Source organism: Calonectris borealis, chromosome 2 (genome assembly GCF_964195595.1).
Source record: "Calonectris borealis chromosome 2, bCalBor7.hap1.2, whole genome shotgun sequence".
NCBI lineage: Eukaryota > Metazoa > Chordata > Aves > Procellariiformes > Procellariidae > Calonectris > Calonectris borealis.
In genome coordinates, this window is record NC_134313.1 from 152,426,907 (window position 1) to 152,449,063 (window position 22,157).

The 22,157-nt window shown below is 42.0% G+C and overlaps 1 protein-coding gene across 1 annotated transcript in view; it reads left to right on the forward strand.

Annotated features, from left to right (window-relative positions):
• The window catches only part of GPR158 (G protein-coupled receptor 158), a 204,313-nt gene that overhangs the window by 145,122 nt on the left and 37,034 nt on the right, over positions 1 to 22,157 (forward strand). The window contains exon 6 of the mRNA XM_075140803.1: positions 5,409 to 5,518. Within this exon, the coding sequence (XP_074996904.1) occupies positions 5,409 to 5,518 (110 nt within the window). The remainder of the gene's footprint in view (positions 1 to 5,408; positions 5,519 to 22,157) is intronic.

Here is a 22,157-nt window from a genome sequence, read left to right on the forward strand (position 1 = left end):
CGTAGTGTACACAGGCTCATGAATGCCTTCATTCATGCCCATCTGTTGAAATGGCAGTGTGCCCACATACAAGTTGATTGGTCCCTTTTCTAGAAAGCATAGTGCCAGACTGTTATGAGTTTGGATGGCAAGCTTATCTAACTTTGCAAACAGCATCTCAGTTGCAGGAAATCCCTTCTCGGTATTAGGACGGAAGCATTAATAGGTGACTTGATGTACTAGGTTACTCCAGAGGATATTTTATGTGTAGAAAGAAACTACTGAAACATGGCAGAAGGCAGAAGAGTGCCCATCTCAAAGCGCAGCAGGATACCGAGAGGACGCATCTGATGGCTTGTTCCGTAGCAGAATTGCCTAGAGACAGCCCAAGACAGCTACTGCAGTCAGGCAGGGGCAGATGGTGTTGGACAGTGGAACAGATCAGATGGATCTCTTCACAAAATCTCCTAGATGCTTGTTAATGGAATTAGCCTAAAAGGCATCATCTTAAATGGCTGTGTCATGTCCTGCATTGAACTGTGCAGAGTACTTGCAGCAAATTCTGAAGTTAAATAAAAAGAGTAGGCAATTTTCCTGTGAACCTTCATGGGTTAACTGGGCATAATTTTAAGAGAAATTTGGTTACCTGAAAATGAGAAAAAAATTAATACTTTCGCATAGCTTTTATCTAAAGTAGGTGACTTTCACCTCGGATCCATAACCAGATGATGCTGATGCTCAAATTCTAAGCTCTGTATCTCATTTCCATGTGTCTAACATGGATAACATCCCTGCCGACAGCACTAGAAACCAGATGATCTTTAAAGGTCCCTTCCAACCCAAACTGTTCTATGATTCTGCAACTGAGGGCAAAAATAAGACGACTGCAAAAGTGAACACTTTGGGGTTTTTTGAATTAAGGTCCTGCTCAAAATTTTTCATGTTTAGGTTTAAGATTTGTAGCACTGACAATTTCATGTCAGTGAATACTTGTTCTTTGACTTCTGATCTCTTGAGACATTATAGCATTGCCCATTCCCTTTCAATATGGAGTATAGAAATTTGATGATTGAAAAGGAAAATGAGTTTTTGATCTATTCATGTGATTTTTATGGCTTAAGAATCGAAGTAAAAAGCAACTTGTCTTAAATACATTACAAAATTGTTAGAGCTGGCTACAGAGTGTTTGGCTTAGTCCTCCTAATGCAGATTATTAATTGACAGATAGTGAAGCAACTTCCCTAAAATAAATCTGAAGTACCTTTCTAGTCAGTGGAGATGTGTATGTGAAGCCTTTAGGCCAAGATTCTGTCCAAATAGCTGACGCCCTGATCTTCTTCAAAGTTCTTCAAGGTACTTGCCTTTATCCGTGGGTTATCTATGGAACTTGCATTAGTAGGGCTGATTTACTAGATCCCTACAATGTAGGTGGCAATTATATGCCTGATTTAGGCAGACTGAATCCCAGTCAATGCACCTTGGGGAACTGCAGAGTATTAATTAAAATATTTTCACCTGGATCTGGTGCCCAAGGTGAAGAGCAAAATTAATCATCTTATAATGTGCACAGTAAAGTAATCTGAAAAAGAAAAGAATATTTTGTGTTGCACGGAAGTATTGCTCGCTATTAATATTATAGAGCTCTGATTTTTTTTTCTTTTAAAGAATCTTTCTAAGTGCTGTATATCTTTTAAGAAGCAGTGGCACTGAGGCTATAAAACACATTATTTGCTCATTTTTTGTGAGGACGATGTCTGTTATGCTTTTGAACATTAAATTGTTCAATGTTAGTTCTCTTTGCACTTTTACTGTCCTACCTGTCCTGATAACAAAAATTTGCTGTAGTGGGCGAGGTGCCTGTGCCGATTTTAGTCATTGTCTTTAGAGAGCGCGTGTGGCTGTTCATCACGTCAACTGAGTAACGGAGCTGGCTGAACACTGTGTCAGCAAGCTAAGTCTCTCTTCCGTGTCTGTAATTCTCCAGCTCTAAACATACTTGACAGTTAACTGGTGACCTTAGAAAGTCTTTTCATCTCTGACTCCACAAGTGGTAGCGTGACTACTGGGACAATGTTTTGGCAAGGGTAATAATAGCTTAAAACACGTTGAGGTTAAAAGCAAACATCTAAATGCATTTGTCCAAATGACAAAGATGAGCCACAGTTTATGAAGTCTCACGCACAGCTGCAGTAACTGGTACATTAACAGGCACTGTCTGACTTCTTCTAGTTTCCAACTATTTTTTCCTCAGATCTTTGTTGTTTAAGGAACAGAAACTGATGTCTGGTATTTAAATGGATTTCAGGAGCTGGCGAAAGAGGATATCACATTTCCTTATGTACAGTAAATAGGTTTTGTGACATCCATCAGCAAAACCTCTAAGCATTTTTAATGAGATTTATGCCGCTGTCATGGTCAGCAAAAGGGGACTACTCTGGTGGGCAGAGTAGTCTTTTAGAACTGCAGAGGGATTCCCTTGTTCTCTTCAGAGCAGCCTGGGTACATGGGTTAATCCTGTGCTCATCCTATGCTCCTAGCTCGGAGCTCCGCAACCTATTGCTGCGTATTATTTGTCATTTTAAAGGAAGGCTTATCTCTGGGAAGAACAGTAGGGAATGGGGGTTTTGGTGACCAGATGGTAGAAGAGGCTGATACGAAACAAAGTCAAGGCTTCTCTGTGTTATGTTTCTTTTTTTGTTTGTTTTTTAGCTAGGGAGAGTGAGGGATGGAGTGCAGCAGCCATATTTTTCACCAGACATATATTCTTTGTAGGAATGTAATTCCACTAAGTTGAAAAACTTGAGCGTGGCTTTTGGTGTACTGAGCTTCCAGGGCAGTGTTTCTGTAGCCCCTTGGCTCCAATCCATTAAAGATTATTCAATTTAAAAATTGTGGCCCTAAAATTCACTGTGATTATAAGAGACTTAATGCTGACAAAAGCTTAGAGAGGGTAGTCAGTTGAACATCCCGGGGAGCCCTGATGGGAAGGACATACTCTTAGAATAACCTTCTGAAAAGCCTGAGAAGCAAGCAAAACGTAAGTATAGCAATTCTTGCTGTTCAAAGCCTTGGTCCATGCCAGACTACGTGCAAGTTATGGAAGACTAGGTAGAAATGGGTGTTGGCCCTTGGGAGGGCATTGCAACTATTCTCCATCATACAAACATAGGAAGAGACCCAAAAGGGAATCAAACTTGGATCAAGTCTTTCACAGCTTCCGCAATGTACTCAACCACTGGGCGAAGGAGTAGTTCAAATGTGTCTACATTCAAACGGGGAAATGAGAACAGCTTTTGCGAACAGAGCCTTGCCTCTGCAGCCTTCATGGTGAGCTGCCACATGCCAGCTCACACCGTGCTGCATTGGAAGTGGTGTTTTTTTGGTTGATAGCTAGCCAAATGCCTCAGCTGCTCATACAAATGGTTCAATGCAAATCAATCAGATTTTCTAGACACAAGCAGTTAATATTTCAACAAGCAACTGCAGATAAAATTGCTATGTCAGATTTCATGGCAAAGAGAGCTGTTTCCCTTGTACAGAAAATTCTGTGCCTGGAAAGTTTTCAGACCTTCCCATTTCAATCATCTGAAAAATTCTGCTTTCAGATCAACTTTGAAATGTTCGGAGTCTCTGCGTGCCAGTCTTCTTTGGCATTGTTTTTCTAGTTTGGAAGAATCAAAGATGAAACAGGGTGTTTTCTACCCCCTGGCAAACCTCAGGAGGCAGGTTACTGCTACAGACTTTGCTCCGGTTCTGCAACTGTCCTAACGTGTATAACTGTATATTAGGATAAGAGGCCACTACTATCATTCAGGTCTTTCTGAGAAACTTCTTGCTGGATGCTCTATTTACACAAACGTGTTCGTGTGTGTGTGAATGCATTTTGGTTTTCCAGCTGATTTTTTTTTGCTGCACGCTGTTCCCTGCCCTACACGTAGAATTTGTCAGATTCCTTAAAAATCTCTACCTTGAAACATGTCAGTCCAATAACAGTGAAAAAAAGCAGATTAAATTTTGCACCATGGTTTGATTCAACAAACCATATTTTTTAAAGAAATAGCTTGATCCTGCTGTAAAAAAACATGCGAGCGAAGTACAGCAGCTTCTATCTCTCTCAGCCCACATGTCTGCCATTTTTGCCCCCACTCTCCTAAATATGTCTATGTCACCCAAAGGACGTAGTCCTGGGCTTTTGGCCAATATCCTGGGCTTGAATTCCCACATAGAAAAGCATTTACTTAGGAAAATAATACCATGTGGCAGCCGGTAGGCACAATACTACCTCAACTGCCAGAATGTACTGACTCTAAATCAAGCTGTAGCAGATGGCCTGAAATGTTTCAGTACTTACTTTCTCTAGACCAGGATTACCCAATTAATTTGTACTACGGTGCATTGGGTCATTTTGCCAGGTTCTGGTCAAACGGGTGGGATGCACTGGATCCAGCTTTGCTGGACCAACCAGAATCTGCAGGTGGGGTAAGGGCAGTGTACAGCCGAATCCCTGGGACAGCAGGCTCCTGGTGGGGCCAGGCGAGTGGGAAGGAATATGGGATCATCCCTCAGGACATGAGGGACAATGTCTGTTGGAACAAGAAGTAGACTCCTGGTTCAGTTCGTGACTGAGTCCACCATTTGAGCAGTCCCGTTTTAGATAAGGGTGGCATTTTACTTGGTAATGATGCGTTTATACCCACTATACCTGCAGAAGTACCTTTATGTTACTGTTTCTTGAGTGTTGTCCTCATGCATGGTAGTTGGTAGATAGAGCAAAAGGCCAGTAGGACCTATCTGTTGTTGTGATTAGAGAAATCCATAAGTGAACAAAGAGGTTATTTCTGTTAAGAAAGTGGTGATGCATAGGGAGATTTGGTATAGCTTAGGGAAAATATATGGGGAAGAATAAGAAAGAGTCAAATATGACATTGAGATTTGGGGGTTTTGGACAGAGAGAGGCTGGTGCAATCATTTTTAGTGTGGCAGAATAGTTGGCAGAGAAAAATGAGCAGCCATAATTTTGCTAGGTTTATTAGAAGGAGTGACTTTGAAGTGTAACCTAGTAAATACAGTCCATCAAACCAGAATTAGGCCAGCTGCATATTACTGGAATAGCTCAAGCAAAATGTCCTTGTCTGTTCTATCCTCTTCTCTGTTTTCCCTCAGCTAAGAAAAGTCAGTGGAATTGCATTTAAAAGTGTTGTCACTTCACAGTCTGTCACAGGGCTTTTGCCAGCTCCCTTCAAAAGGAGTTGGTGCCTAGAACTGTGCCAGCTGGTTGATCTGATCATTCTGTCACTTTACTAGAAAATCCAAATATACAGCAGTATGAGCTGAAATATGTCCTGTTTTGCAACTATTCTGCATTTGAATGAAGAACTACTTTCGCATTAAAGCGGTACTGAAGATCTCTCTATCTTTCTGTTCTATAGGTTGTCATTTTGTATTTTGAGCCAAGTGTATTTCGCTGTGTTCTCCTAAGATGGGTTCGTCTTCTGGGCTTTGCTACTGTTTATGGAACTGTGACGCTCAAGCTGCACAGGTATTTCGCATATTATTAATTTCCATCTCTGTGGGAGTATGTGCAATCTGTGTGGGTACTTAGATGGAAGAGCTGCAAATATTATCATAAACAAGCGCCGTTTCTGATTTTTAAAACCACTGTGTATTTCTCCGCACTATTTCTGTTCAAATTATATGCTACTAATCCCAGTAGAGAACTATGAATGCAGACAGGATTTGATGAAAAATATATATGTCAGCTGTAAAATTGTGCAAGAACCCCTTTTCACGGAAGATGAATATATTTTACTTGGATATAGGAAAATACAGAAGTGTTCGTAGAGTGTTCAAGCGTTCAAAAGTTTCCCTGTAAAGTATTGATAGAGAGATTCTTTCTAAGTGTTTAAATACAGCAATGGTAAGTAAAACAATACACTATGGTGTATATACTTACTCTGTTTTCTTATGGCTCATAAGTCAAGGGATGCTTTCTTCAGGCAATCACAGCAGACAGGCAGCACACTCATGAGCATCAGTGCCTGCCAGCAAAAATGTGTGGGAAATTCTGGGTTCCACAGGGTTGGCAGTGCATTCACGTGTGAGTCAGACATTAAGATTCAGAGACCCAACTTCAAATTCCACTTCTACAGTCCCCTTTAAAATTGAAGCCTTTTCTGGCTATGCTTGATGAAATCGTAATGCTTTTTCCTCTCTAAACTTTAGTGAAAAAAATTACTGATATATTCTGTAAGTATTTTTATTGAAGCAAAGAGAAACACAGTATGTGTATATTGGTACTTAGACATCTTGGATGAAGTAGGCTTGCTCATATTTTTATCTTAGTTTCATTACGGTGTTGGCATGTTAGATAAGGGAAGTTTGATATTATGCTCGTAAACTGAATGAGGACTGATAATATCTTGTGTTTCATGTTGCACTATTGGCTTGTCGCATTTTAGGTGGAAAACCCTGCTTTCCCGTTGAAATAGAGCCTCTTCTTGCTGCTCCCTTTTGTTTGTGTCCCTGATTACAAATGTACACTTTGGCTGGTAAACTCTGACTGTATAACGCTATGTCTGGCCACACCTTCACATTGAAATTCATCCAGAAAATCCCACACCCTCATGGTATTTTCTGGTTTGAACAATTTCTGATGCAAAAAGAATAACACTATAGAGCACTACAGAAAAGATGTAACAGAACTGGTGATTTTGCTTGGGTGGTTTGTTATCTATAGCTCAAATATATAGAGAAACAGCCTAAGACTGTGGAAGACTCACATCATCATTGCAGTTCTGCTACCCTAACAGATTATATGATTTTACATGGTGTGAGGAAGCAATATCCTGACTGGGGAGATGATCTTCCGTTTATATGAAGTGAGGACAGGCTGCGAAATTGGGCAGAAAATCTTGCACTTCTGCTTTGCTCATTCAGCTGTTTGGTGTTACTTGGCACCTGTGCTGACAGGCTCAGCAAATGGGACCAAAATTGAACAAGAAACCAAGAATGAACTACGTGCTCATCCTTGATCAGCACAATACAGTGAAGGCTAGCAGCAGACTGGACTCTGTCAAGAGGACCACAGCCAGAAGATTGAGGGAAGTGATTATTCTCCTTTACTCAGCACGCCTTAGGCCATGTTCGCAATGCTGTGTCCAGTTTTGGACTCTCCCAAGACATCAGTGAACTTGAGCGAGTTTAGTGAAAGGCCATCAAGATGCTCAGGGCTTGGAGCCCTTGTCCCGCAAGGAGAGGTTGAAGGAACAGGACTTATTCAGCCTGGAGAAGAGATGGCATTGGAGAGACCTAACAACAGCTATCCGACACCTACAAGGAGGTTACTGAGAAGATGGAGCCATGCTCTTTACAGCAATGTGTACTGGGACAACAAAAGACAATGACAAATTGAAATGGGAGATTTCAACTTTATACAATATAAATTAGCATCAGAGTCAATGTTATACAAGGAAAACATTTTCACTATCAGGGTAATTAGGCAGTGGAGCGGGTTGCCCGTGAGGTTGTGAATTTCCATCCGTGGAGGTTTTCAAGACCCAGCTGGGTAAAGCCCTGAGCAACCTGGTCTGGATTCAGTGTTAAGCCTGATTTGAGCACTGGATGACCTTCTGAGTTAATTCCAACCTGAATAATTCTATATTTCTTTGTGAAACATGAAGCGAAAAAAGCCCCTATTTTGTATATTAATCTAGAATTACTTTTTCTAGGATTCTATCTTTGTTTTCCACCCAGGTTTCCTGACCATTCGTTTCCTACATTCATGATATTGTGGTCTTTTTTTTAGTACTGAATATTTCAGTCAGGGAGTGTGCCTCGCAAAAGACTGAGTCGAGTTAGATATACGTTTTATTATATACATTTGCAATTTTTATTTGCATTTGCTAATTAAGAATAATATGACGCTAGTAGAAATTCAGTAGAAATTTTTGGCAGATCTAATTTAATCCAGAGTCATTGCAGGGTTGAAGAATGGCTTACTGCAGACACCACAAGTACTCCTGGCAAGCACTGGTTCCCTCCTGCAGGTAGCCTGTGTCTTGCCTGGGGGAAGAACTGATTGCTAGCAAGGAACTTGTGATTTTTCTAAGTTTAATGGGAAAACCAATATTGTGTAAAAGCAGCTGTTAACAATAACCAGAAAGTCTAAACCTGTATTTCTCAACAAATGAGGTGCTTTGAGTAGCACTGGAGCATGAAGGTTATCCAAAGCCAGGTAGGAGGCACTAGAAACACTTTTTTTTTCTTTTTTTCCCTTAGCTCCCCAGTTCCCGAGGAGGTCCTTGAGGTTTCGTTAGGGTCAGGCATCAAGGAGAAATCAGAAAAGTAGCCAAAAGCAGATGCTTAAGGAAGAGTAAAAGAACAGTCAGGTACTGATTCATTCTTTGAACACCCGTCACAGTCAATTTCTACAGTGCCTCATTTTAAATTGCCTCTTTCTTGTTCACTGTGCATTTTTAAAAAAATGAGCTGATGTTTATGGGGGTGGAAGGATAGGGGTAAGGAAATGAGCTTAATTTAAGAAATCCAGCTGTAGAGCCATGAACATAAAACTCAGTACTTTCCTCAACAATGAATTCTTCAAAATAATTCTCTCAAGAAATAATGACGTTTCAAATTTAACCTTTTGGATTTAAAAGAGCTGCGATGTTTCATCTTTCAGTATATTTCTGTGATTGAAGACTCAAGCCCTGTGTTTATGAACAGGTTATCTCATTATTTTTAATATTTTGTGAACTTCTACCATCTGGTGTCAGGATTAATACAGAATCCTTAATTCTGGCTTAAAACGTAAGAATGGAAGAAAGCTATAGGTATATACATACAGACATATATGTGTGTGTGTGTGTTTGTGTACGCAGGATAGCTTACAGACATTTTAGGAGAATGAAACCCAGGAGTGAGGTCTCTAGTTTGTGAGAGTCTCCATTTCTTACATGTCCCGGTTTCGGCTGGGATAGGGTTAAATTTCTTCCTAGTGCTGTGTTTTGGATTTAGTATGAGGAGAATGTTGATAACACACTGATGTTTTCAGTTGTTGCTAAGTGCCCTCCTAGTCCAAGGACAGCTCCCGTGCCTACTGACTGAGCTAGGTACACAAGATGGGAGGGAACATAATCAGGACAGCCAGCCCAGCTGGCTAATGGGGTATTCCATACCATGTGACGTCATGCTCAGTATATGAATGGTAGGCGTGATCCAGGAAGTACTGATCGCTACTTGGTTATCGGTCAGCGCGGGTGGTGAGCAATTGCATTGTGCATCACTTATTTTGTATATTCTATCATTATCATTATTATTCTCCCTTTTTTCCCCTGTTCTATTAAACTGTCTTTATCTCAACCCACGAGTTTTTCTCACTCTTACCCTTCCGATTCTCTCCCCGTCCCACTGGGGGGGCGGGGGGAGTGAGTGAGCGGCTGCGTGGTATTTGGCTGCCGGCCAGGTTAAACCACGACAGTCCTTTTTGGCGCCCAACGTGGGGCACGAAGGGTTGAGATAACGACACATCTGACCCGAACGGGTTAAAACAAATTTGTTATAAGCATTCATTATATCAGTTTAGTACTCGATGTTCACAATGTTTATTTATTTGCTCTCAGAGTTTTTGGATCTGTTCTTGCAGTTGTGGTATGTAGCACCTTACTGGCTGTCTATACTGCTGATTATCAGTTTGTATGTGGGGTTGGTCATCTCTGGGAAATGGATTAAGGTCATTGCTTTGCTATACTGTGTGACCTGGCTTTATGTTATGATAAAATTATTGGTCACGAGCCTGTACTCAGCACTGCCATCATTCCTGTTCTTTGGGAGCTATCTTTTGGAAACTATTAATAATTACACTTCTTACGTCTTCACCTCAGAGGATGAATTTAGGGGGGAGACAGGATGGGACACTTTCTCTCACTTGTTCACCTTCCCCTCCATATCTTCAGAAACTCCTTTTTCTTCTATCCTCTTCATGAAGATGTCCACAATATTCCCTGAGAATTTTGAATATCCTTGGGATGTTCAAACAAGCATGATCATATTGCTATGTCTCCTGAATGTGGTTCAGGCCTTGTTTAGAGTTAAACAACTATTCAGGAATACTGTCCAGAGATCAACCCCAGCAACAGATACAGTGACTACTCAAACCCCCACGACAGGCACTGTAGCTACTTCAACCCGCACGACAACCACTGTGGCTACTCAAACCCCTGCGACAGGCACCGTGGCTACTTCAACCCCCACAACAACCACTATGGCTACTCAGACCCCGGCAACAGTCACTACAGTTACTCCAACCCCCGCAACAGGCACTGCAGCTACTCAAACTCTGCCAACAGTCACTACAGTTACTCCAACCCCCGCAACAGGCACTGCAGCTACTCAAACTCCGCCAACAGTCACTGCGGTTACTCCAACCAGTGCGACAAGCACTGCAGCCACTCAAACCCCGGCAACAGTCACTACAAGTACTCCAACCCCCGCGACAGGCACGTGACAGGCGACCTTGGCTGCCTGCCAGGTTAAACCACGACATTACATTACTAAGAAAAGAGGAGGAGAGTGGGGAAGTGAGGAGAATGAGAAGGTATGGAGAAGGTAATGTTCCAGGTGTGGAAAACAAGACAATGACACACAATGGTTCTTTTGTAAGTAGTGATGGTGGGATGGGCGTGTTATTGGGGGGACAAAAAGATGTTAACCCTATGAGGCAATTCTGCACTTCATCTAAATGCTGTGCTAAGATTACATTGCCGTGCCTTGCCATCTGATACAGTCGGAGCAAGTAGTGGCCCTTCCTACAGATCTTTGTAGGTGATAAAGAAAGGAGAAGAGGAGCAGTGTGGGTAGTGTGCAGTGTGGCATGTCACGTGTCGTGGTTCAGTATCTTAAAGACTCATGCTAGCAGAGAAACCAAAGAAGATGACAATTTGCTTCTGAAGCAATTGGGTGGAGGTGTGCATCAATGGTGAGAACATGAAAGAGGAGGACATGGCATAACCTCCTCTTGTAGGTAGGGGAGGGAAAGAACATACAGATGATCCTGTCTAGAAGTGGCTGGTGGGAATGTGGTGCAGAAAGGTACAGAAGGTACCTCGGCAGCTGGAGCCTGTACAGCTGGGTGGTCCCTAGGCCAATATTTCAGTTCATAGTGCCAATAGATCATAGTTCCATAGTACCAATACGTCACTACCCAATGTTTCCATGAGAGGAGACACTTGTGATGAAGCACCACTGACAGAAGTTTTGTCTTGGAGTAGTGATTACTGTATAACCTCAGCTTAGGTGGGCAAGGAAAGTGAGACGGGCATTGGCTGTAGTGGTGAGCTACCCTTTGTTTTTGAAATGAGTCAGGCCCAGAAAAGTGGGAGATTTAATTTCTATCAAATTATTTGCTTTTTTCTTATGGAAGGCAAGTGTGAAGTGGCCTCAAGTAGATATATACACTGTTGGATTTTGTCACTGGATGTGGTCTGTAGTGGTTGTTATCCCATGTGAAACAAAGGGGGAAAAATTGTTTTGGAGACAGATGTTGCTTTTGCAGAAATGCAGTGTCCCGAGCTCTGGTCTGATACTGCCTTGTGGAATTGTTTGGGTTTTTACTGCTTTAACTTGACTGGCAGGAATAGGTCTTTGAATCTGTTTGCAAGGCAGGAGAAGGGGTGGTTTAGTCAAGCTGTAGAGCTGGTTGCACCGTAGGGGCTTACTGTAACCATTCTGACCACTTGTCTTTCTTTTCCCTGGAAGTAGTGTATTTTAGCATCTAAGAAGTTTGATCTTTGTTATATTTATGCAGCTCTGTTCATTTTGTAAGTCCAGTTCCTATGATCTTATGGTAAATGCTCGGGGGCAGCTATTCCTGTTTATTACATTCCCATGAAATAAATCATAGCATCAGCTGCAAGAAAGCCAAGTGACCTGTCACTGTGAACTCCCCTCTAAAGACCAACCATCCTGAGACAAACTTGCTGCGAACACTATAGGTGTATAGAGTTCCATGGTTCTTTCTGCTGAAACTTGCTATAAATCTCCCCCAGACTCTGGAAGGAGAGCTCGTCTGCCTCTCCTTCTGAGGAATTTGTGGAACTGTCCACAAATGAGTGATTTTCCCTTTTCTCCTCCTGAAAGCAGGCAAGCTGCAACCATGGTTAGATTTGACCCCAAGACTCATAAACTTAACAGTACTCCTCTCTTGGGTGAGATAGCTTTTTGTAGTAATCGTGTCTGAATTAAAACAGATAAAAACTTGTGTTAGTTTTGTGCAGTTACGTAACAAAGGTGTAATCTAAAAGTTTCCTTATTACCTTTAACTCCTGATAATGCAAACGAAGGCCAGTGATACAGTGTTTCTGAATCTTCCGTGCAACCTCATGGAAGGAGGTTCCATGTGCAGTTTCCCTGGTCTTTGACTGCATTGTCTTAAGCAAGACAAGGGAAGGGATATGTGGTCAGACATGAAGCTCCGATCAATCGTTCCTGCAGAGAAGCAGTAAGTGCTGTCTGGCGCACAAGTCTGTGCAGATCCCTGCAGAGAGGCAGATGAAGATGTGAAGACATTTTTCTGGAGAGGGGAGAGACACCCAGTCTGAAGCCTTGGCTGAACAGGGTTACCTGAGCACTGCTTGTTATCGTTCTGGCTTCAGGAAGAAGGGCAGCTGGACTTTTGAAAATAAACATCCTGTGCTGAGAAGATACTTGTTTTGTACTGCCAGTTTCTCTTCCACAAGGAAAATTAACTCAAGAAGCTTCCAAAATTTGCCAGTGCTTGGCAGAGAAGGGCTCACATACCTTTTGCTGTGGGCTTCTGGAGCTCCACGCCTCTTGTTGCAAGTGATTCAGATCACCAAAAGTATTAGCAAAAGTGGTTTTAATATGATGTTGTAAAAGTGCACCTTACAAAGTTCGATGGCAAGGTTCACTCTATTACTGTACGGCACAGTCATTTGAACAATGATTCAAAGTTACCACGACACAAATCAAAGTTACCATACTACAAGGTTATGTGCGATATCGGTCGCTTACCAAAGATCTGCCGTTGGTAAAAGGTCTCTCTGCCTCGAGGAGCAACCTTGAGAGGCGTCCCAGCTCAAGGGGAGATCACCGCCATGCAGCCACGCTGCCTGGCAGGGAGAGCTCAGAGAAGGCTCATTTAGGCTGTCGTATTTGTGGAATAAAGTGGTTGGCTTGTAGTCAAATTACATGCGATGGGAAAGGTATGCATGAGACTCCTTGTATCCACAACTTACTTTGTTCCTTGATAAACGAATCTTCGAAAAGGCACCCGCTATTCACGTGTTAATCGCATGATCCGTGTTCCAAGCTCATACGCATCGATGCTCACTGTGTCACTCTGCTCCTTTGTGGGTTTTCAGAGAACATGTTGGAACTAGAGGAGTGCTTGGCCCAGCTACAGCTCAGGCCTTTACCTCCTTTGGAGCCCGTACCAAACTACCGCTAGTTTGGTTAAGGGGTTGAGTGCATCCATCACGCCTCTTTGATGCTCTTGCAGCCGTAGCTCCCTGTTCTGCCTCTTCTCTTTAATTTGTGTTCATGCGAGAGCTCCGTGATGTTGCTTTGAATATCAGAGCCAGCAGCAGTGCAGAAACTGTAAGGATTAAACAAGAGCCTTCTTGCATTACTGTCACCTCACTATCAGCTTTATTTTCTTGTAGTGATGACTCAGATGAGAGGGAGGTACCAAGTTTCAGTTAAGAGAGAGACGTGGGAAAAAAGAGAAGCATCAGGTACTTTTTGCATTTATCATGAACTTAATTGAATTAGGAAAATTCAGTAAATCTTCTGTGAAAGCAGGGAATCTCTGTCCTCTTCCACTGCTTTTTCCACATGTAGTTTGTTGCCATACACATTGACCCATCTTTGTTTAAACAAGAAGTAAAGCAGTTCATGGAAAATGTACGTGGATTCTTATGTCATTTGTGTTACTTGAAGCTCACATCGCTGACGCTTCTTTTTTAGTTCAAAGATAGCAGTGAAGAAGCGGTTGTATGCACTAAGTCCTACAAAGCTTTGTGAAAAACAGTATTGGGGCGGAAAACAGATCTTATGAATGTTCCCGCAGAGCGAAGGCTGAAACCCGCAGCATCAGCAGGTCCCCCTCTGCCTGATGTGCCCCGGGCGGGCAGCGGGCACGTGCTGCTGGCTGCTCCCACGCTCTGCCTCCTGCCTGGCTGCTGGAGGAAGCAGCAGGGAAACGGGGGCTTTAAGGACTGGGGGCACAGTGAAAGGCTGGGAGGTGCAGTTTAGGGAGGAAGGGAGTTGGACTTGCTGCAAAAATGTATGCACATACAGTAGGAGTTCATAAGGAACGAAGTTTCACTAATTAGGCTGGTCATGGAAAAATCTGTTTTCTTGTTAGCATGTCTTAACCTAATTCATTCATTTCCCGAGTATAATTCATTTCTCTTGCCTCTTGCAAAACTTTGCTAGTTTGTTTATTTATTTTTATGGGCCTTAGACAACAACTTAGCGAGTTTAGTAAATTCCATATAGCATTCCTGCATGATGCACATTCAAGATGAAATTCTCATTTTGGTAGTTCTTCTAGATTAAATAACAGAGTCACAGTCTGTTTTATTGTGCCTTTTTTCCCAATAAAATCTGCATTATTAAAATCCTATTTAGCTCTTTTGTATCCCTGCCATTCTCAAGCAATAACTAGCCTTAACTAGACAGCATAATGGTTCTGTTTCATATTTCTGAATAAAATATCTACTTCTATATGTATAAACTAATAAAATGTAGCATGACTGTTATAAAGTCACTCAGCGCAGAATTAATCTTGATGGCGCACAGTGTAGAAGTGGGACTAATAAACATTATCTTTAAGCAAAAAAATCAGCGGCATATAAAGTATGTAAGATTATTAGAGCACTGTGATCCTGAAAATATTCTCATCCATATTGCTATTAATATTTAATTTATATAAAAATATTGTAGATACAGCTGTACAGTTCCATGGGTTGTTTTTTTTTAATCACCTTAATATAGCACACATTCTGCTTTATCATAGTAGACTGAGTTTGGCTGGGAAAGTTCAAAGAGAAGATAAAGGAAGTATCTGGTGTTTTAATATTAAATTATATGCCCATCATGGTTAGAAGAAAAACCAATGGGTTGGAAGGTCCTCTACAATGATCCACAGGTATCACAAGACCTTTCAGATCTCTCTTGTGTTGATGGCATGCAAGAGCACCATGGCAGATAATGGGAGAAAGGACTGGTTTTGCACGAGATGAGATTACATGATAGCAGAAGGGCTTCAGAACAGAGGAAGACATCCTCTCAAAGATCTTATCCAAGTCCAAGACCCCATCAGCTGGCATTGCTGTCGTGCAATACAGCAGCATCTTCCTTCCAGGTAGGCATGCATTTGCACATGCATTTGCCATACAAGTAACGTAGCTTACAGACTGTTTTCTTCTCATTCTCATTCTCTCATGGGAGGGACAGAACTGGTTGGTAGAACAAGGTATCTGCTGCCCAGCTGCCTGCTGGGTGGGATTGTGGCATGAAAGAGAAACCAGGCATTGCACTGCAATACATGAGTTACAGGCTATTTGTGGAGGAGTGTGAAGAGGGAGTTAAGTGTGTGACTCACACTCCACACACAGGGGCTGATCACAGTTAAGTGGAAGCAGAGATTTGCAGATCACATATGCTGATTGTCAGTGAAAAATCATGACTGGAGGGGAGGCTTCTGGTGGGCTACTGTGAAGGGTCAGGAGTAAGCCTGATACTATTTAGTATTTTCAGTTGCAATGAATAACCAAGCACAAAGTCATTACTCATAAAATTTGTGGGTAACACAAAGCTTGGTGAAATGGTAAATTTTGCTTCAGAAAGGATAGTAATGAAAAGTAATCTTTTTTGCTTGGTAACTTGGGCTTAGTCAAATAGATACGCTTGAATACAGCCAAAAGGCAAATTATAGTTAGGGACTAGTTAAAGACACAAAATTGAGGAGAGTAGGAGTTTTAAAGGTTATCAGTAGAGAATTGATTTTGCAACAGGAGGTGACATCTTTGAGACTAATACAAATGCATTATGTCCTGTTCCTGAGATGCATTTTTAAAGGAGGTATGCAATAGATGGATGTGGTTCAGAAAGTACTTGAGGACTGGGAAAAGTGCTTAATACTGTGAAACCTAATCTGTTTTTTAGATCAGCAAGAAGACTGAGAGATGACTTCTGTGGTGTATAAACAAGCAAGGAGAGAAAAAGTAGTCACAATAGACTCTTTAATCTATTGGACTGAGGTTTAATAAGATCTGGTAGCTGGAAGCCAAAGCCAGAGAAATTCAAATGAGCAGTCTGGCACAAATTCTTCTCAGAAGGGTGCTTAGCCATAGAAAAACCTAACAAGAGAAACAAGGAATTTTTTATGCCGCTTTCAAATCAGGACTGAATCCCTTCTTGGAAGATATTCTATAGTTAAATACTACTACAAATTACAGGAGTTTCTATTGAAAAATGTAATGGTCTGATCAAGCTATGCAATTTAGTGGTTAGTCCTATATTTGGCCTTCATTTTATAAACACGCAGTAGAAATGATAGCATTCGTGTTAGTATGGGTCTATTGAGAAATTAAGCATATTTATAAACTGAAATGACATATTTATAGTTGTACTGTTTAATGGGACACACCAGCTGCTTTGAAAGTAGTCCTGATCACTTACCCTAATGCAGATCTTTAGTACAGGGAAAACTGGTGCCTGGACCAAATATTCTCAGATATTAGTTGCTCTTTTCTGGATTATTGTGAAGGCAAAAAATTGCCATTATGTTCTTGAAAAATTGAGTCTTTATCTGACCAGTGGTAACCAACCACTGGTGACATAAAATGCTGTGTTGGCATGCTGTAACACGCAGAGAGGTAAAGCTTATCAGCGTTGTACCAGCCTGCACATGGGTGAGTTATCCTCATATATGCTTTTCTGAAAGATGTCCAAGGTGCTCTAAGAATTGTAGATGCAATGTATTAGATCCATGATTTGAACTGGAAAGGCCAAGACAATGCTGCCTTGGCTGCCTGAAGTTCAGCAATACATAGACAATAGGTCCTGAAGAAAGCTTCAGTATTTATTAATTCAGTTGCAAGTATCAAGCTATTCCTTTTAGAGCTAATCTGTAATACTTTCAAATAAAAATTACCACAAAAAATTTGTATTAAAAATTAAAACTCTTTTGCTATTGCAGAGTATTACAGTACAGTGCACTGGCAGGTTTTACATGCAGCTGAGTTTTGGATTTGCTTGACTTGAGTCCTACCTCTTTCGTGTGCACAACGTGAGCCTCTGTACATAATTGCAGTTAGTTGTATACAATTCAAGCTGGAGCCTCTGTTTCTGGGCAAACACAAAAGTACTAGCGGTTAATAATCAGTGTAAAATTTTGAGTGCCTGTTTCTAATGTGTGAATTAAGTTAGCTAGCAGCGCTGAGTTACTCAAGGGCCTCTGGGTCTCTTCCCAGCCATCACCACCCTGTTGTGCTCTGGCAGTTCATAGCAGCGCAGTCGTTCTGGTGGAGCCATGTTCTGCACTTGGCCTCTGCAACAGCAACAGCTATGATTTTTCCAAGATCTTCTTCAGCAAAACAATCTCTCTCCCCCTTGCTGGGATTTCAGGGAGATGCCACCTGTTCCTCCCGGGTGTGCCTAGGGGAGGTTACAACTTCGCATGAGTGCAGGGCTGCTGGTGGTGAAGCCCCTGCTGTTGGCAGCCTCTGCCTCAAGCATTGGCTTGCACAGTTTTTGGGAAGTGGCAGCCACTCCTGTGACCACAAGTCTTCCTAAGCCTTTTGTTTCTCCTTGCCTTTTTATATATCTGTTTATATATCCGTTAGGCCCCTCTGACTCTGGCATCAGTTTTCTCCAGTGCAGGCGTTCTTGTTTTCAGCTTTACGTTCTACAAAATAAGCAACCAGGGATTCATTGGTGCTGCCTTGTTGCTGTATGTGGACCAAGGTCTTTCTCTGATGTTGTTCAGCATTACTTTGACATCATTTTCTACTGTTTGGTTGTGGATAATGCGAATTGGCATTACCTGTCTGAAATCATACTTCAGTTCAAACTACGTAAATTCACAGCTTCCAATCAAGAGCTGATCTCAGAAGGCATTGTGGCAGTTTCACCAAGGCTAGTAAAAAGAGAGCTGATATGTGTAAGCATGGAATTGTTTGGTACCATTGCCTCACTGAAATAAGGCTAAAAATCTATGAGCTGTTTTTTCCAGATGCTGCAAACAAATTTGTGCCCACATTTTTGCAGGAGATCTTCGGTTCTTCTGCTTGACTTGTCTTTCTAGTTTTGGCATATGTAACAATCTTTTAGAACCTTTTTCACGCCTCTGTTCATGTTTTTTCATAAAGTTCTATATTGAACTTTATATTTGATACTAGTTTTTATTAAACCATGTATTTTCTAGCTCTCCTATGGTTTCCTTCAGTCCCTAAATGACCATCATATATTCCGTCTGACATATTTCTTTAGCACCTCAGAAATCACTCTCTTGTTGGCTTTGAACAAAACTCCATATAGTGCTGAGAGCCTTGAACCTGGTAAAAGGCTGGAATTGCACTGTCCCAGCCATCCCTAACAGCCTTAATTACTTTATGCAGGATGTTTTCTCAGCAATAAGTCTGCCTTCTATCTTAGACTGGACAGGCTTTTTTTTCTTTTAAATCGGATTAACATAATCCAGCTCTGGATGTTGCTCCCCTGCACTTTTTCAAATGCTTTGGAGAATGTGGCTGCAATGACCAAATCTCTTCCAAGTTTTTATTCAATTTACAAATCATACTTTGCTAGTTGAAAATAGCCTATCTATTGCTCTGGGAACCTGTTGTGATTTAACCCCATCTGGCAACTAAGCCCCACACAGCCGCTCGCTCACTCCCCAGCAGCGGGATCGGGGAGAGAATCAGAAGAGTAAAAGTGAGAAAACTCATGGGTTGAGATAATGACAGTTTAATAGGTAAAGCAAAAGCTGCGCACTCAAGCAAAGCAAATCAAGGAATTCATTCACTGCTTCCCATCGGCAGGCAGGTGTTCAGCCATCTCCAGGAAAGCAGGGCTCCATCACGCGTAACGGTGACTTGGGAAGACAAACGCCTTCACTCCGAACGTCCCCCCCTTCCTTCTTCTTCCCCCAGCTTTGTATGCTGAGCATGACGTCATATGGTATGGAATACCCCATTGGCCAGTTGGGGTCAGCTGTCCCAGCCATGTCCCCTCTCAACTTCTTGTGCACCCCCAGCCTGCCCGCTGGTGGGGTGGGGTGAGGAGCAGAAAAGGCCTTGACTCTGTGTAAGCCCTGCTCAGCAGTAACTAAAACATCCCTGTGTCATCAACACTGTTTCCAGCACAAATCCAAAACCTCCCCCCATACTAGCTACTATGAAGAAAATTAACTCTATCCCAGCCAAAACCAGCACAGAACCTTGTAGGTGATGACTGTCAAACTGTTTTTAGAAGTTGCAATTAATGGCTTCTGGTGAGTAGCAGCTAGCATTGGCCTCTGATGAATAAACAGCTATTATACTCGTGAAGAAGAGACCTTGACCATTTTACCATTTTAATGTATTAAAATGTAGGGTTTTGCAAGGACACATATTATGTAATGTTCAGTTTTGTCTGTGGCTCAGTCTCTTGTAAGGAAACTTTGTCAGTGTCCCTCCTCAGAAATACTGGTGCTCAGTTCAATTTGTTTGCTTCCTACGATGATACCTCAGGGCTGGAACAAACTCGTACTGTTTTTCACATTCTTTATTGGGATTTGCACTCACATCTGCTGCACAGCTGCACCATCAGTATCGCTGATATGGACAAGACACAAAATCCTTCTTGACCATTCTATGTGTTTTCATATCCTTTTCTCATTTGGAGGGGAAACATGATGGTGATGGCCACTGTCTCTTTGTACTCCTCTTTGAACTTTGTTCCTGTGCTTGCTGTTTCTCTCATGTGGCATTCTGGTATTTGTTTGTCTTTGCCCAGAACCCCTAGCTCTTATCAAAGATACTTAGACCCTTGGACAACTGTTCTAGAGTTCTTCCTGTACCAAAATGACACTTACATAGATTAATGTTTTTTTTGCTAACAAACGGCTTTTGTGTTTTTGTACTAATATAGCATCTCTGTGCCATGTCCCATAATGTCTCCTGAAGATGAAAGTATTGCACAGTTGCCTCAGCATTTGGCCTAGTCCATGTCCTCCAGATTTTCCCTGGTTAGGGCATCCAAATGTTTCTTTCACATTCTTTCTTATATTGTAGCCTTACAGGGGCAGGGTTGCACCTTAGCTAGTCTTCATTTCCCTTCTGGAGAACCAGAACTACCTACTGCCTTGCTTGCTTGTCAGAGCAGCAAGTGACTCTCGCTCCATTTAAGCTGTTGCCGTGTGGTAAGCAGCGTAAATCACTGACATCGTAAAACTGTCGGTCATTTGGGCTCTTATGACGCTCCTATGTTCTGCCAGGATGTTCCTCATTGCCTGTTCTTTGCCTCTCCAAAGAAGTGTATAGCTGAGCGAGACCAAGAGTGAGGCATGCTTTTATCCTCTTAATTTATATGCATTTTGTTGGTAAAAGCTATAAGCTCAGTCTTTTCCAATTATCTATTTATCCAGATGTATATTGAACTTACCAACTTACAGGTTATTTGCTCACCACTGAACTCCAAAACTACACTTATTTTTCATTAGCTGTGCATTTACTTTGAGCACTAGGCATTATTTCAGGTGCTGTGGAGCCAGCAGCGTTGCTGGTTTAGTCCATGCCTGGTGTTTGAAGAACACAGATGCCTTGTCTAGTGCCATCAGGTGCAATGCAGTGTTTATTGTAGATTCCTCCACATGCCTTTTTGTCCCAGAGGTCTTCTGATCCCAAGTTCTGTTTAGGTAATTTATTTGCTAGACAAATCCTAGTGGCTTTTTAAAGGGCTAATTCTGGGATCCCACTAATTCCCTTCTGAGTTTTTTCGATCAGATGTCAGCCACAACCAGGTCTGTTACTCAGCTGCTCCACCTCAAATAACAAGACCAATTCTTCACCGTAAATATGTTGCAAACGATCTTATTCCCATCTTCTTCTGGGTGTCTGTTTAAAATACCACTCTTATGAAGAAAGTCCTGCACTTTGAAATTTCAGTGTAGCAGTTCCGTAGCTAGCTGTCGCTGTCTCTGCCTGCTGCTCACTCCTCCGTGCTCCTGGTTGCACGCGCGCAGCTTGCCTGGGTTTGAAGGGTTTGCCAGTACTGACTCCAGGCACCATAAAACATCTAAACTACTTCTTGATCTGAGAAAGATAGGTTGACCACAGAGAACTGAGAGTTGTCTGTATTTTGTTTGTTTTCCTTCTGTAGTGTTCAGAAATCATGCAGAGCCAAAATCTGCTTTATCCAGTGGGCATAATCCAGTTAGCGCTGAATGACAGGAAGGTCACAGCCACCAGCTGCAGTCGCTTTCTGCCAGGTCTTCCTAAAGGCGCGGATCCCCACAGCTGGCAAGCACGTTCTTGTACAGAGTCATGTAGTGGCCAGGGTGCGATGTGTCTGTTAAACCTGCAGTCCAGCCAGAGGCTTTCTGGAAAAAATAAACAAACGAACAAAAAACCCAGCCCAAAACCCTTTAGACTTCAACTGTGAGTCTTTTTGTAAGAAAAACCATAGAATTTATCAATGAAGTCAGCGAACTTTGTCGTTTTCTGCACCTTGTTACTAGAAGCATAGTGACTGTATTAAAGCCACAGAGACCATCCTGCAAACCCAAACAATACTGTCTATCCCAAATCCCAGAAGTGTTTCCTGGCTGGGCTTCCCAACTTCTGGAATGAACACAAGATTGTCAAGAATAGCAAAATTAAGTAACCTGAAAGATACTGGAAATCAAAATTAGTGAGACGGGTATTGTAGCTATCTTCTCAGAAGGCAATGAGCATTTAAGCTTAGCTGTTTCCTAGCTTGTTGCAGCCTCAATGCAGCCCTAGCCGGCTCGGACGTATGAAGAGCTGGCAGCACGCCCTGCCCTGGAAAGCCTCAGGTCTGCCATCATGCATCTGCATTAGCATGCGAAGTCAGAGTCATCAACGTCGTTTGCAAGACTTGTCAGATAGAATACAGAAACCAAATGATGTATCTCAAGACTATTTTCAGTA